Source organism: Emys orbicularis, chromosome 1, assembly GCF_028017835.1.
Source record: "Emys orbicularis isolate rEmyOrb1 chromosome 1, rEmyOrb1.hap1, whole genome shotgun sequence".
Lineage (NCBI taxonomy): Eukaryota > Metazoa > Chordata > Testudines > Emydidae > Emys > Emys orbicularis.
In genome coordinates, this window is record NC_088683.1 from 268615879 (window position 1) to 268632340 (window position 16462).

The window sequence follows — 16462 nt, forward strand, 5'->3', positions numbered from 1 at the left end:
GCATTTCTCTCTGAAAGTAGAGAGAAATGCAGTCACTCTTCTGGAAGGTAGTTCCATAGTCTTGGCCCTGTAGCTGAGAAAGATTTGTCTCCTGCTCTCATGAACTTCATTCTTGAGGATGACAGATTTGCAGTTCCCGCTGCTGCTGAGGGAAAGACACCAAAAAGGCCAAAAGGCTGGGTGAGTGAAGAGCACATTGGGGAGTGATACAATCAATGAGATGAGGCATGGAGTGTTACTGTGCAGGGAGAGAATGAGAAAGTTTAAATTGAAAACAGGAGGCAAAGTGAGAATCAGTGGAAGAATCTGAAGAGGAAATCACATGCAAGCAAGACAATCTTTGCATCAGGCTTTTAGAATGACTGAATTAAAGCAACATGGGTATCAGAGAGGATGAGATTACAATAACCAAGAAGGATTATAAACGAGGTGTGAAGAAGTTATTAGCTGCGGGGATCAGATTTCAGAAAATCTGTAGAGAAGGAAAGCAGCAAGATCTGTTAACATATGAATGTGCTGGAAGGAGCGACAGAAGACATACTAAGGCGTGCAGGTCTGAATGGTAGGAAGGATGGCGGTCTTGTCCACAGTAATGCAAAAAAGTGAAGACAGAAAAGGGTTAAGGAGGGGAAATAATAAACCTGGTTTCAACCAAGTTGCGCTTGAACCTCAGCATGCTGCACTGTATGCTGAAAAACCAGTCCTTGTTCTCCAGGGCTTTAAAAGTCTCCCTGGTCCCTGCAAGTTTTGGGCCTCCACTCTGCAGTTTTCTATCTCTTTGCTACATTTTATGTGCCTGTTTCTGTGTTCAGAAACAGTGTCACAAGTGGCTGGTTGAAAGGCAGAAGCTTCTCATCCAGCTATTTGCGGCTCAGCCACCTGTCTGCCTGCAAGTTTTTCAGTGGGAAATGAAAGTCATATCCAGTCTCTGTTCAGAGGCTGATGTACAGATGTGGTAGCTCTTCCCCTCTTCCAACCAATTATTTCACTTGAGCCTCAAGGGGCTGGAAAATGGAAGATATGACGGAGGAGGAGAGCTGGCAAAGGGAGAGAAAACAAAGCAAGAAGATGGAATAACCATAGGAGGGGCCCTTAAAATCCCAGAACCTATCTTGTGTAGAGGGAGGAGAGAGGCTAAAGAGTTAGAGAAGCAGAAGCAGCCACCCCTTCAATCCTAGAGCTCCAGAAGGCACCAGCCAATGGACCTAAAAGAACTTCCCATGCTTGCTGGTTCTGCAGAGTGACTTTGTGGCAGGAGGAGGACACTCAGGGAAAGGAGGGAAAGGAAAAGAGAATGAGAGCCAGAGAGTAGCTGGGGAGAAGAAAGATCCAAAGAAGAACCAGAGATTAAAAAGTAAGTGTGGGGTCCAAAGGGGACTCCAAGATATGGGAAAGACTGGGGATGGGGACAAAGACACTCAGATAAGGGAAAAGAACACATGGGGGCGGGGGGGCTGTGATGGGGAGTACAAGCCCCAGACTATCCATGAGAGGACTGTCTCAACTAGCCCCACTCCGAGACACCTGTAGCATGTGTCAGGAATGGAAAGGGGAGCTAAAAGAAGAGGACTTAATTAAGTTAGAGGCTGACCAGGAAGGAGAGCAGACCTCCACTTCTCCCTCTCTGAGAGAAACCTGGGACTGCTGGCCAGCTAAGCAAGCCGCCCTGCAAATAGGGAGACCAGGCTCAGGAAGACCGACCGAACAACTGCCTGTTTGAAGACAGGCCCTGGGTAGAAGGGCAGGGTCCCACCGAAGACTTGCCAGATTAATCTCTTTTGAGTTCCTTGTTTCCTGTTGTTCTGGGACTTAAGGGGTGGAACTGGAGGGTGTTGTAGCCAGAAGGCTAAAGCTCCACAGCACTGGATCCACAAGAGGCAGTGGCTGCCTATGAGCCCCCAAGGCAGAGTGCATACTGCCCTGTCAGTCACAAGCAGCATGAGAGAGATCAAGGGGGAAAAATATCGACTCCTAGAGAAAAGAGGAACAGAAGAGAGAAACAGGACAACCTACTTAAAGAGTGAGGGGGAGAAATGGACAGAAAATCAAAGCAAAGTAGAAGAAAAAGTGGGAGAGAAAAGAAAGAAAATATAATAAAGAAATGGAAAGAAAGTAAAAAGCAATAAGAGAACTTGTAGGCTAGTACATTTTATTTGTTTTCAAGAGTGTGAATATATACAACAAAGTTTATATTAATCTTTCAGAATTTTGGTGAGGAAGGAAGCTAAAGAATTCTTCATCTATGGAACAAGTTCACCAACAGCCAGCATTATGGGCGTGAAAAAACAAACAGAAAATGCTGCGGTAATTGTATAGAAAAGAAATAGCTAGCAACTGACATAGCACCAGTTGTTTAAGCACAGTAGCCATAGTAACCAGCAACCAAGACAAGACCAATCATTTAATTACCATAACAACAACAGTTTTTAAACAAATGCAACTGAATTCTCCAGACTGCTATATGCAGACACCAGTATCAATCTATCAGTAACAATTTATACCACCATTCAAAAGGAGGTACATCAGGTAGCAATCTTGATGATCCAAGCTCAAACCCTACTGTGGGTTCATTCTACTCCTCCAAATGTTTGAGTGTCCAAGAGTACAGAAGTTCTGTGAGTTATTCCACTGCACTGCATGTTACCCTGGGTTTGGGGCATAACAGCTAGAGAGAATGGGAAAGGAAATGGAAATTTTCAAAGAATAAATGGCCAGTGAACATAACTGTTTCCATAGAAAGTGCTACAAGAAAATCCTGCTTTAAACAAACCATTGAACAACATAGGAGGAAAGAATAAGGAGTTGAGAAAATCTTTTACACTCCTAATTTTTGGGGTAGTAGAGAGTAATCAAACATATTTGCCAGCAGCTGAACACTTTTTTTTCCAGTCTCTTCCATTGTGATGTTCTCTTTTTTCAGTTCTTCCACTCTATTTTTCAATTTCTCTCTCTCTTCTCTTATTTTTTCTTCAGGATTATTTTATTTTGGCCCCTTTGGTACTTACTCTATAGGCTACTGCATTATCCTGTTGTTCGCTAATTTTGCTTTGGTTAAGTCTCTCTTTCCCTTTTCCCTTCAGATTATTATTCTTTGAGGTACTCAAACTTAAAGAAGAAAGATGAATTCAAACTCCCCCTTAAATCTCCTCCTAAATTTTGGGATTTAAAGTTGAACCTCTTCTCCCACCTAAATTGCAGTCTTATTGTGTTGGATTGTCTCAACTTGCTGGACTCATTACAACAGTTTCTGTATTTCTTCTAGAGAACTGAAGTATAGATTTTCTATGAAAAGTGATAATAAAATTGGTGCCTTCTTAGGGATCGATCATAGTTTGTCCTGTTTGCTGGGGTCAGGGAAAGAGCATAAGGCAACTCCTTACTCCCTCAATCTGGTACATCATACCTTCCTGCATGCAAAGGGAAATCGGCTACACCGAACTCCTGTGTTCCCCACCTTAGGCAAATGGGTGGGAATGGGCAGGTAGGGTCAAGAAGTGCGTGGAGCCTTGACTCCACTTCCCCAATGCACCTGGTGATGTAGCTATACTGGTATGTAGGGGTGAATATGCTGCAACAGGTCACACCTGTCACAGTTTTTCTGTGACGCCTGAAGCAACATGGAGATCAGGAGGGGGATTGAGAGTCCAGGAGTCAATCTTCCTCTTGGGCTGGTTTGGGGGCAGCATAACAATGTGCTTGCTCTAGACTACCTCACGAATTGGCATTCTCCCAGTGTGTATTCAGAGTCATATTTGCTGACTTTAATTTTTTTTAAATGTATATGCTACCTTTTATTACTGTCAACCTTACAGAGCCAATACTGCTCTGGGAGAGTGAACCAGATTCTCTTATAGTTTGTACATCACAAGCAGAATTATTATCTAGGTTCTAACTGTAAGGCCACCTGTGCAACCCCACTGTCTTCAGATTACACACTCAGTTACACCTGTGCAACCTCACTGTCTTCAGATTACACACTCAGTTACACCTGTGCAACCTCACTGAAAGCAACAGGTTTGCACAAGAGTAACGCGAGGACAATGTTAGACCTCAATCTTCTATTTATTTAGGAAGTTTTAACAAGTTTACAAATCACTGCTATGTAAATATCAGAAACAACAATCATTACAGCAATTAGCTTTTTTTCAGAGACATTATACAGGAATATAGCCCTCAGATCTTTCTATTAAACAGGATGTTACTATATTACACAGTAAGAATCATTACAACACCCATGATACGTTGTTTCTAGCAATTTTATTAAACTGAGTGAAATTGCTCTCTCTCTCTCTAGAATTTATTTAGCAGATCAGGTATATCTATCAAATGTTAACGTTCAAAAATATTGGACAGATGTGCTTTTTTTGTTGCAGGTTAAAGTAGTTTGGTTATATTTTAAAACATTCAAGTATTCAATCATGAATTGGACCATTTTTCATTTTTGCATCAACCCCCATACTGGAATCTCTGAGCCCTGCTTTTGGTGATTTGACTGGCATCCAGTAAATTGTATGAGTCAAGAAAAACTGGTTACTAGCTTTGCATACCAGACCTTTCTAAAGTGTTGATAGATTAACACCATCACCTTCCCTTCGTTGACTTTGCTGGGCATTCACTAATATAGCAATAAGGGACTCAAGGATATGAGTAGGGTATCAGTGAATGCGTCATGTGCATTATGAAGAGGTAAGCCAAAGGCTAACTGCCTTCTTATTTGACTGAAGTGCACCAATAACCTGGTAATGGGAACAGTGGTTGTAGTGGAAGTGTAGGGCAAAGAAAAATTAAGATATGCTATTAAAATATGGTTCATTTTTGTTTTTTTAAGAACTTTTTCAAAAACTATTTTTGGCATGAGGTGGATAATTCAGTGCATCCTTCCACAATAGAAAACAGTTCTTAGGAGAAGGACAGGACAAAACAATAGGGACACATTTTTTCACCTACTATTTTGAATGTATTTACTATTTCTTTTTAATTTTTTAAAATCCTTTTTAAAGTTCTCCTGATTATTTGGGTCCTTTCTGCCTCCTCTTATTTCCCAGAAGTTTAGCTACCCCTTTTACAGCAGTTTGTGGCCAAACAGCCACTTTCAGTTTAGTACCTATTACAACAACTAACTTTGAAGCATTGAACAGTTCCCAGTTTAGTTTTGACAATAAACACTAGGTTAAAAGTGATTGCTGGAAGGGCAGAGAAAAGGTCATTTGCAACTGTCTGGGTTGTACAACAAGGCAATTTAATAAAATTGAAGTGAAGCTAACTATGAAGAATAGAATTATGTTACCAGGAAGGTAAATGAAGGACTGACACTAGAGCTGTTTTAAATTGCCTTAGGTAAAATTCATATAGTGTTAACACACAGTACAGGACAACCCCTCAGTACATTTCTGCAAAGGGAATCATAGAATATCAGGGTTGGAAGGGACCTCAGGAGGTCATCTAGTCCAACCCCCTGCTCAAAGCAGGACCAATTCCCAACTAAATCATCCCAGCCAGGGCTTTGTCAAGCCTGACCTTAAAAACTTCTAAGGAAGGAGATTCCACCACCTCCCTAGGTAACCCATTCCAGTTCTTCACCACCCTCCTAGTGAAAAAGTTTTTCCTAATATCCAACCTAAGCCTCCCCCACTGCAACTTGAGACCATTACTCCTTGTTCTGTCATCTGATACCACTGAGAACAGTCTAGATCCATCCTCTTTGGAACCCCCTTTCAGGTAGTTGAAAGCAGCTATCAAATCCCCCCTCATTCTTCTCTTCTGCAGACTAAATAATCCCAGTTCCCTCAGCCTCTCCTCATAAGTCATGTGCTCCAACTCCCTAATCATTTTTGTTGCCCTCCGCTGGACTCTTTCCAAATTTTCCACGTCCTTCTGGATGTGGGGCCCAAAACTGGACCCAGTACTCCAGATGAGGCCTCACCAGTGCCGAATAGAGGGGAATGATCACGTCCCTCGATCTGCTGGCAATGCTCCTACTTATACAGCCCAAAATGCCGTTAGCCTTCTTGGCAACAAGGGCACACTGTTAACTCATATCCAGCTTCTCATCCACTGTAACCCCTAAGTCCTTTTCTGCAGAAAGACTAGCTTACCCAGGCGTCCTTTTCAACCCAAGCTGTGATTTTTATCTAGCATTTTATTTAGTGTATTCCCTCAGCTGAGTCATTCTTCTCCTTTTTAAATACAAAGATCTCTCTGTTATAAACTATCTTCCCTTGAAAATGATACCCAGAATGCCAGGAGAGCCGAACCCCTCATGTTTTCCCCACATCTTCAGACAGATATCATCCTATTGACTCTTTTAGGCTAAATTAAATTCAATAGTAGATATAAGAGAAGTCTATCAGTGTTTTCAACCCTAATGCAAACCACACTTTTAAAGCAACTAGTTTTAACTTTTTACATTAGCACATCTTGTTCATTCAGATCAGATCTTTCCCCTCCCTTCCTTTCCATACTAGCTCCACCCAGCACATAACATAGCAGCTGAATGTACTACTATCTGGCTAAAATTCACAGGAATAAAATGCAATTCAAATCTCACACAGACGATTATTCATTCTTATGTAGCTTGTAGTTTAGTTACAGAAACCAGAGGTTCATATGGAGCCCACATGTTCACCTGGCTTTACTAGACTGTCAATATATACACTCTAGGATCCTAGGAGAAATACAAATCGAGGCATCAGCTGCTTTATTTTACTGTCTTACAGGGACAAGTAGGTGAGCACCTGCCCTTGTCCACTCCATCAAAACTGAGAAAAATAAAGAGACTAACAATCTAATTTATAGGCAATAAAATGTAAGCACTAAAAGCAGTAACAGGCAAGCACTGTGGTTGACATCTACAGGAAAATTAGAGATCAAGAATTTTGTGTGCTTTCATAAAGAAACAAGCGTGCAATATGGGTGATGTAATTCCTCCCATTTACCCATGCAAAACACCGAACAACAGAGCTGACTTTCAAACTCGCTGAAGAGGATGGTAACTTTTCTGACTGCCAGCATGGTCTGGAGCATCAGGACATGCTGAGTTTTAATTGTGGCGCTGTCACACACCCTGGTCAGCCAGGCCTACTGCTCCAAGTAGTAGTGGTCAGAGGCCAGGAACAGCACCAAAGGTCAGAGCTGTAGTCAGGAACCAGGAATCCGAGCCAAGGGTCACAGCCAGGGCCAGGAGAGCGAGCCGAGAGGCAGGTCCATTGCTACGGCTGGCAGGGGAGTCCACCTTGTTGCATGGACATTTCCTGGAACTCCTTCTGGGCTTAAATACAGTGCCTGGACCAATCCGGAGCCATGAAAGAAGCTGTCAGTACAGCCTTCTGAGGTAGTACTTCCTGTGGTCTTTATCTTTGCAGGATCATCTATGTGACAATGTACACAGGTCCAACATGGCTGCTGGGTAGCAGCACAGAGGTAATGGCCATCAAACAACCTGCAGTCCTGGGTTCTAGTCCCCGCATAACCTCACAACTGTGGGCTTTGTTAAATCACTTCACACCTCAGGCATACTTTGCTACTGGTAAAACAGTGCGATGCCACCTACCTACCCCTAAGTTGTTTTGTGAAAATTAGTTCATGTCTTGTAATGAACTTTAATAATATAAAACCTACATAAATGTTCACTAACATTACAGAAGTCTATGAAATACTAATTACATAATTCCAATAGGGAAATTTTTTAAAAACAAAACTATACTGGTTCCTAAATTAGATCCACAAATTATGATTAACCAAAACCCCCTTCCCTCCATATTTCCATTACTCAGCATAATCATACACTTTAACAAATAATTTATTTATACCTGCTGTTGTCTTTGCCGTCTCATTTGTGCAAACTGAGATATCATGATTTGACGATCCAGTAACTCCATTCTCTGCTGTCTCTGGATGTCCACTGTTGCTCCCATTCCTACTCGAATCTCGTTGGATGGTTCTGCAGATGAGAATATTGGTTCAAGAGTCCAAGAAAATATCTTTGCCAGCCAGCTGGGAACACAAAGCACCTGATGAACTTTTAGCACACTACTGCTGTAGCACATCCCAGAAATCTGAAAGCAAAAGCAAAATGAAAAAAAAAATATTTTACCACACAAAGCCTTAACTGGCTGACAGAGGTATGTTGTTCTTTCACTTTTTCAAGGCAAATTTCATCTGGTGTATTTAGCCAGAGTCTTCAGTGGAGAATCCATGTCTCAGTGAATACGGATATAACACTATGGGATTTCTTCACCCTAAACTTCCACTACAACCACCAACTATTATTTTTAAAAGTCTGCAGATTGGATTACTTGTGACTCAAGTGTATTTCTTGTTTAGGGGTAAAGTCAAATACCAGCTCAGTGACTTAGTTATAGGCAAAATTCAAATAGCTAAAGCTTTTGATCTCTGGTAAAGCAAATTATCCTGGCTGGCCCTAAAATGGATGTGGGGAGATAGGACCTTGATACCACAGTACTGTGATGATTTTGGGCACTTGCTTTAAAAAACACCCAACAGTAACACCCAAGTTAAATCCCTGGAGCTGGGGAATGTGAGCCAATAAGCATCCCTCCTGCCCCTCGCTGACCAATGGGTGCCTTAGCCTCCAAAAGGGGGAGGGAAAGGGGAGCTCCTTGGTGCCTCCCAGAGTCTCTCTCCCTCCCTTTCGCCACTGGCTCCATCAAGTTCCCCAGCCTGTTGAGACAGATGGGTAGCATTTCTGCTTAACTACCCACCCCCTCACCCCCACACAGAGAAAAACAGATATAGTCAAGTTGAAGCTTTAATAGTGGGGATTTCATAGCGTCACATAACTAAATTGTTACCTGTTTCAGAGTACACAGACTGTTACTTAAAAATAATTAAATCTAGCAATTTTTCTAACAATTTTTTTTTAAAAGTTTATCAAAACCCTACTAACTTTTTAAATGGCAGCACTAGAGAGGTTAATGAGTTTAACCGGAAACTTCCTCTTCCTAAGAGATTCCTTCTGTAATACCCTGTTAATGGGCCAAGTCCCTATCCCACTTTCAACAAAGTGCACAGCCTATAGGGTCCATATTTACCTCCTCTCTGGAATTTTTAACTTCAGCCTATGTTTCATCTATAAGAATGGCTGTTTTTACGGTTTTCTCCAAGGCCACCTCTGTCCTAGCTCCTTACATCCCTCTTGGCACTAACTCAGTGGTTCTCTAACTTTTGTACTGGTGACCCCTTTCACATAGCAAGCCTCTGAGTGACACCCCCATTATAAATGAAAAACACTTTTAATATATTTAACACCATTATAAATGCTGGAGGCAAAGTGGGGTTTGGGGTGGAGGCTGATAGCTCGTGGCCCCCATGTAATACCCTCACGACCCCCTGAGGGGCCCCGACCCCCAGTTTGAGAACCCCTGCACAAGTCATCATAATTGCCACCTTGAATTCCATTACAGGGCTTTAGCCCCTGCAGCTAAGATGACTCAACAGAAGAGGCCACATTCCTTCAGAGAATCTTAGAGTCTGCATGACCCAAGAATCTCTGGATGCCAACTGGCAGAGGGCACTGGGGTGTAGAGAGGTACAGAGATTTCTAGGGTTCACCAAAAGAATGTCATGTAAAGTCTCTAATGAAAGTCACCGGTCATCATAAACATTGTGAGATGTATGTATGGAGAATATGTGAAGAATTATGTATATATTTAAAGTTTATGTTCTCTAGGTCACAGTTAAAAACAGGTCACTCAAAAGTAGTCTGTCTTGAGAAAAATTCTTCTAGCATTTGATGGGAGACACTTATCTCCGGGGGAAGTGGGGGGAACCACTGTGTAATGTGTCCTACAAAAGGAGTCTACTAGCATTCTAAGATAAATGCTAATTAAGAGATGGTGGAGACTTCAGAAAAAATCTAACAGGAAGAAATAAACAGGTGATGGGGGAACCTTATCTTGAGGTTAACATCAAAGGTCTATTCTGGTATATTTAGAGGAGCAAAGAGACATCCTGGTATTCTTCATCTAGGAAGTAAATGCACAGTTTGCTTTATGAAAAAAGGATCTCTACCCAAGCTTGGTGGAAAACACTAGAGAGAAGTTAGGGTGAGATAAACTTCTTTAGACTGGAGGATAACTTCTTAGGGCTGGTCCACACTACCCGCCCAATTCGGCGGGTAGAGATCGATCTTCTGGGATTGATTTATCGCATCTCATCTGGACGCGATAGATCGATCCCAGAAGCGCTCCCCCGTGCCGCATGGACCCGCAGTAAGTAAATTTAGTTCGATCTAGGAAACGTCGACTTCAGCTACACTATTCTCGTAGCTGAAGTTGCGTTTCCTAGATCGATCCCCCGCCCCAGTGTGGACCTGCCCTTAGTTAAATTTAGGCTTTAGAATATGCATTGTGGTATGTTGTTTTACATATAACTTTTTGTTCCCATCTCTCACTGCTTTTTATTTGAATCTCTGTTTTTTCTTAAATATATTTCCTTTTGTTTTATATCTGAACTCAAGTGCTGTGCATATGACTTGAGCGGTGGTGTAAGGTAAACCCTGTAAACTGTGGTATAGTGTTCAAGTACCACCCTCCCCTCGAGAAGAGCACATCCCTTTTCTCCACCTTTTGTCTCTTTTTCTAGTGCATTCTCAATGCAATTCTCATTCTCAATGGATGAACAACAGACATTTATGTCAAGTATCAGAGGGGTAGCCGTGTTAGTCTGAATCTGTAAAAAGCAACAGAGGGTCCTGTGGCACCTTTAAGACTAACAGAAGTATTGGGAGCATAAGCTTTCGTGGGTAAGAACCTCACTTCTTCAGATGCAAGTAATGGAAATCTCCAGAGGCAGGTATAAATCAGTGTGGAGATAACGAGGTTAGTTCAATCAGGGAGGGTGAGGTGCTCTGCTAGCAGTAGAGGTGTGAACACCAAGGGAGGAGAAACTGCTTCTGTAGTTGGATAGCCATTCACAGTCTTTGTTTAATCCTGATCTGATGGTGTCAAATTTGCAAATGAACTGGAGCTCAGCAGTTTCTCTTTGGAGTCTGGTCCTGAAGTTTTTTTGCTGTAAGATGGCTACCTTAACATCTGCTATTGTGTGGCCAGGGAGGTTAAAGTGTTCTCCTACAGGTTTTTGTATATTGCCATTCCTGATATCTGACTTGTGTCCATTTATCCTCTTGCGTAGTGACTGTCCAGTTTGGCCAGTCATTTTTCTGATTACATAAACAGACATTTATGTAATCAGAAAAATGCAACAAAGTTGATTCACGTGTACTTTTTCCTTTACTTGCATCAATAAATTCTACATTCCATGCAGAGGTTAGTAGTGTCCAAGCAAGTAAATATTGAATGAATGTGGGGTGGTTATAATCCTTTGACATCCTTGTTGTGATGATCATGTTTACTGTTCTCTTCTGCCATCACTGGTCTCTTCCTGTCTATGTGTCACAGCGCTATCACAGTTTATTGCTTGTGGCATAACAGATCAGAAAGGCATGTCACAAACACTGACATTTGTGATGTCACAAATGCTGAAATGACTGTAATGCTTCTCAGTGCATGAAGGGCTGTGCGTCATCTTGTTACCATCTGCCTGCAGAGCAAGGGAGTCTTACCTGTACCTGCTAGCTCCTTAACACAACCAGCCTGATCACCACTTAGGCAGTCTAAGTGTATCTAGCCCCTGTTCACTGGATACCCATAGAAATCCCATATCCTGTGTTCCCAAAGGAATCAGAACTGGAAGGGACCTCGAGAGGTCATCTAGTCCAGTCCCCTGCACTCAAGACAGGACTAAGTATTATCTAGACCATCCTTGACAGGTGTTTGTCCAACCAGCTCTTAAAAATCCCCAATGATGGAGATTCCACAACCTCGCTAGGCAATTGATTCCAGTGCTTAACCACTCTGACAGGAAGTTTTTCCTAATATCCAACCTAAACCGCCCTTGCTGCAATTTAAGCCCACTGCTTCTTGTCCTATCCTCAGAAGTTAAGAACAATTTTTCTCCCTCCTCCTTGTAACAACCTTTTATGTACTTGAAAACTGTTATGTCCCCTCTCAGTCTTCTCTTCTCCAGACTAAACAAACCCAATTTTTTCAATCTACCCTCATAGATCATGTTTTCTAGACCTTTAATCATTTTTGTTGCTCTTCTCTGGACTTTCTCCAATTTGTCCATATCTTTCCTGAAATGAGGTACCCAGAACTGGACACAATACTCTAGTTGAGGCCTAATCAGTACAGAGTAGAGCGGAAGAATTACTTCTCGTGTCTTGTTTACAATACTCCTGCTAATACATCCCAGAATGATGTTTGCTTTTTGCAACAGGGTTACACCGTTGACTCATATTTAGCTTGAACTGAAATTAACTTCCCCGTAATCAAAGAAAGGTTTTGATTGGCTTCCAAACCTAGACCAAGATTGGGCATGGGAGTGGAAGCTTTTTTATTTCCTCTCAACTATGTCCCACATCGCTACTAAAAATCTATTATAAGGGAACTAAACCTATACCAGAAACTTGCCAATGTCAGTCAGAAACTAGCCTATGGCTATAAGCACCATAATATGAGTACCTGCTCAACATTTTTCTTTACTATCCAGAACAACTAGTAGAAACTATTGAGCACTCATCTGTCCATTTTTTAAAAAGCATTGATTTTCAAAACAAGCTAGAACTTAAATGAGCTCAGTAGGTAACAGCATAATGTTACATCCGCAACAAGAACAAAACAAAAAGCAGTTAAACGAAAATACATATCAGGCTTGACAAATCCTGCAGTGTGACTAATGGTGTTTTAACCACAAACCAGAATAATCTCCATGCCGATTTCAGATACAATCATAGCTCTGAGTCACTAACAGCACACAACCAAGGGACAACATGTATAGTTTCGGTACCTTAAAATGTTTTTGTCCCAGAAGGGATAGAGTGCACCAAAGAGGGTTAGAAATAACTATCCTGACAAAATTTTATATAAATTTATATATTTTTATAGTAAATGGTTATTACCATAATGTAAGATCTATACTAAACCACAGAACAAAAAGCACAGAGTGAGAGAGAAGACTAGTAGGTGAGGGAGCTAGAGGAAAAAGAGTGGCAAAAGAGCATTCAACATCCCTGTGCTGGGAACAACATCTCAACAGCCCAACACTGTGGCATTTAATTTCAAAAGGGGGAACTATGCAAAAATGAGGGGGTTAGTTAAACAGAAGTTAAAAGGTACAGTGACTAAAGTGAAATCCCTGCAAGCTGCATGGCGCTTTTTAAAGACACCATAATAGAGGCCCAACTTCAATGTATACCCCAAATTAAGAAACACAGTAAAAGAACTAAAAAAGAGCCACCGTGGCTTAACAACCATGTAAAAGAAGCAGTGAGAGATAAAAAGACTTCCTTTAAAAAGTCGAAGTCAAATCCTAGTGAGGCAAATAGAAAGGAGCATAAACACTGCCAAATTAAGTGCAAGAATGTAATAAGAAAAGCCAAAGAGGAGCTGGAAGAAGGGCTAGCCAAAAACTCCAAAGGTAATAACAAAATGTTCTTAAAGTACATCAGAAACAGGAAGCCTGCTAAACAGCCAGTGGGGCCCCTTGATGATCATCGAGATACAAAAGGAGCGCTTAAAGATGATAAAGTCATGGCGGAGAAACTAAATGGATTCTTTGCTTCAGTCTTCACGGCTGAGGATGTTAGGGAGATTCCCAAACCTGAGCCGGCTTTTGTAGGTGACAAATCTGAGGAACTGTCACAGACTGAAGTGTCACTAGAGGAGGTTTGGGAATTAATTGATAAACTCAACATTAACAAGTCACCGGGACCAGATGGCATTCACCCAAGAGTTCTGAAAGAACTCAAATGTGAAGTTGCGGAACTATTAACTAAGGTTTGTAACCTGTCCTTTAAATCGGCTTCTGTACCCAATGACTGGAAGTTAGCTAATGTAACACCAATATTTAAAAAGGGCTCTAGAGGTGATCCCAGCAATTACAGACGGGTAAGTCTAACGTTGGTACCGGGCAAATTAGTTGAAACAATAGTTAAGAATAAAATTGTCAGATACATAGAAAAACAAACTGTTGAGCAATAGTCAACATGGTTTCTGTAAAGGGAAATCGTGTCTTACTAATCTATTAGAGTTCTTTGAAGGGGTCAACAAACATGTGGACAAGGGGGATCCAGTGGACATAGTGTACTTAGATTTCCAGAAAGCCTTTAACAAGGTCCCTCACCAAAGGCTCTTACGTAAATTAAGCTGTCATGGGATAAAAGAGAAGGTCCTTTCATGGATTGAGAACTGGTTAAAAGACAGGGAACAAAGGGTAGGAATAAATGGTAAATTCTCAGAATGGAGAGGGGTAACTCCTAGGACCAATCCTATTCAACTTATTCATAAATGATCTGGAGAAAGGGGTAAACAGTGAGGTGGCAAAGTTTGCAGATGATACTAAACTGCTCAAGATAGTTAAGACCAAAGCAGACTGTGAAGAACTTCAAAAAGATCTCACAAAACTAAGTGATTGGGCAACAAAATGGCAAATGAAATTTAATGTGGACAAATGTAAAGTAATGCACATTGGAAAAAATAACCCCAATTATACATACAATATGATGGGGGCTAATTTAGCTACAACGAGTCAGGAAAAAGATCATGGAGTCATCGTGGATAGTTCTCTGAAGATGTCCACGCAGTGTGCAGAGGCGGTCAAAAAAGCAAACAGGATGTTAGGAATCATTAAAAAGGGGATAGAGAATAAGACTGAGAATATATTATTGCCCTTATATAAATCAATGGTATGCCCACATCTCGAATACTGCATACAGATGTGCTCTCCTCATCTCAAAAAAGAAATACTGGCACTAGAAAAGGTTCAGAAAAGGGCAACTAAAATGATTAGGGGTTTGGAATGGGTCCCATATGAGGAGAGATTAAAGAGGCTAGGACTCTTCAGCTTGGAAAATAGGAGACTAAGGGGGGATATGATAGAGGTATATAAAATCATGAGTGATGTGGAGAAAGTGGATAAGGAAAAGTTATTTACTTATTCCCATAATACAAGAACTAGGGGTCACCAAATGAAATTAATAGGCAGCAGGTTTAAAACAAATAAAAGGAAGTTCTTCTTCACGCAGCACAGAGTCAACTTGTGGAACTCCTTACCTGAGGAGGTTGTGAAGGCTAGGACTATAACAGCGTTTAAAAGAGAACAGGATAAATTCATGGTGGTTAAGTCCATTAATGGCTATTAGCCAGGATGGGTAAGGAATGGTGTCCCTAGTCTCTGTTTGTCAGAGGATGGAGATGGATGGCAGGAGAGAGATCACTTGATCATTGCCTGTTAGGTTCACTCCCTCTGGGGCACCTGGCATTGGCCACTGTCGGTAGACAGGATACTGGGCTAGATGGACCTTTGGTCTGACCCGGTACGGCTGTTCTTATGTTCTTATATACCGCTTGTGTGTCCAAAATGTGTGCGTGTGTAACCTGTGACTAGCTTAGTCATTGGGTGTCATTTTTATGATGTTTCAACAGGTGGTTTTTATCCTGGCAGTTCCCATCTTCCTCCCTCCCCCAATTTGCAGGTGGGGTACTGAGGCACAGAGAGGCTAAGTGACTTGCCCAAAGTCATACAGAAAGTCTATGTCCCAGGCCAGTGCCCCCACAACTGGGTCATCCTTCCTCCTGTGTCCAAAATATACTTCCTGGCAAATATAAAATTTGAAGGAAGAGTTCTCTGCAGCACAGTGAGCCTGCATAGTTGATCTGTCTCAAAAAGCATAAATGCATGGAAGAATGCATTCAATTGTGAAAAACACTGTTTAAATGTAGACTGTTAATTCATCCTACCACTTCCATATTTGTTAATTTTTTCTTTAGTGTCACGTCAGATCCTTCGTGGTTTACTACTGCAGTTATAAAGCTATTAGCTGGACGTGCACGCACCTTTTAACACATCACTCACTTAGTTCTAAAAATATTTTCATGAAGTCTAACCTTTTGAGGAAGAGATTATTTGCATATTTCCAACAAACTCTTCAAGAGTGAAATTAGGGACAGTGAATATATCTTGTGATGCAGCTTGGTTTAATGTCATGCCCACATTTTAATGTCACATATTTCTAAAGAACTTCCTCTTCAGCTAATTCACATGCAGAGTTTGGTTTGTATCATCTTAAAAACAAGACTTGAAAAAGGATAGGTATAGAAATTTTGAGTTACTCTTCTTTTTGTAAAAAAATATTTTATTTTTGTTACTGACCTTTTGAGAATCTCTAGTGGTTAAGGTATATTAATTTACCAGTAAATTATATTAATTACAGATCATTCAGTGATCAAACTGTATGTATCTGACATTAAACAATATATGTCTCATTGTTGAAAGGCTATTGCCCACATAGCAACAAGTATTCAGAAGTTAAAAAATTTTAAAAAGCAAAATCACTGTGCAAGTACTTGCTGGCAGTTGCTAAAACAAAACAAAAAACAGTAGG

At 41.1% G+C, this 16462-nt stretch overlaps 1 protein-coding gene across 1 annotated transcript in view; it reads right to left on the bottom strand.

Annotated features, from left to right (window-relative positions):
• UBAC2 (UBA domain containing 2) overlaps window positions 1-16462 on the bottom strand; it is a 142922-nt gene that overhangs the window by 15952 nt on the left and 110508 nt on the right. Inside the window, exon 7 of the mRNA XM_065419733.1 lies at window positions 7809-8054. Within this exon, the coding sequence (XP_065275805.1) occupies window positions 7809-8054 (246 nt within the window). The remainder of the gene's footprint in view (window positions 1-7808; window positions 8055-16462) is intronic.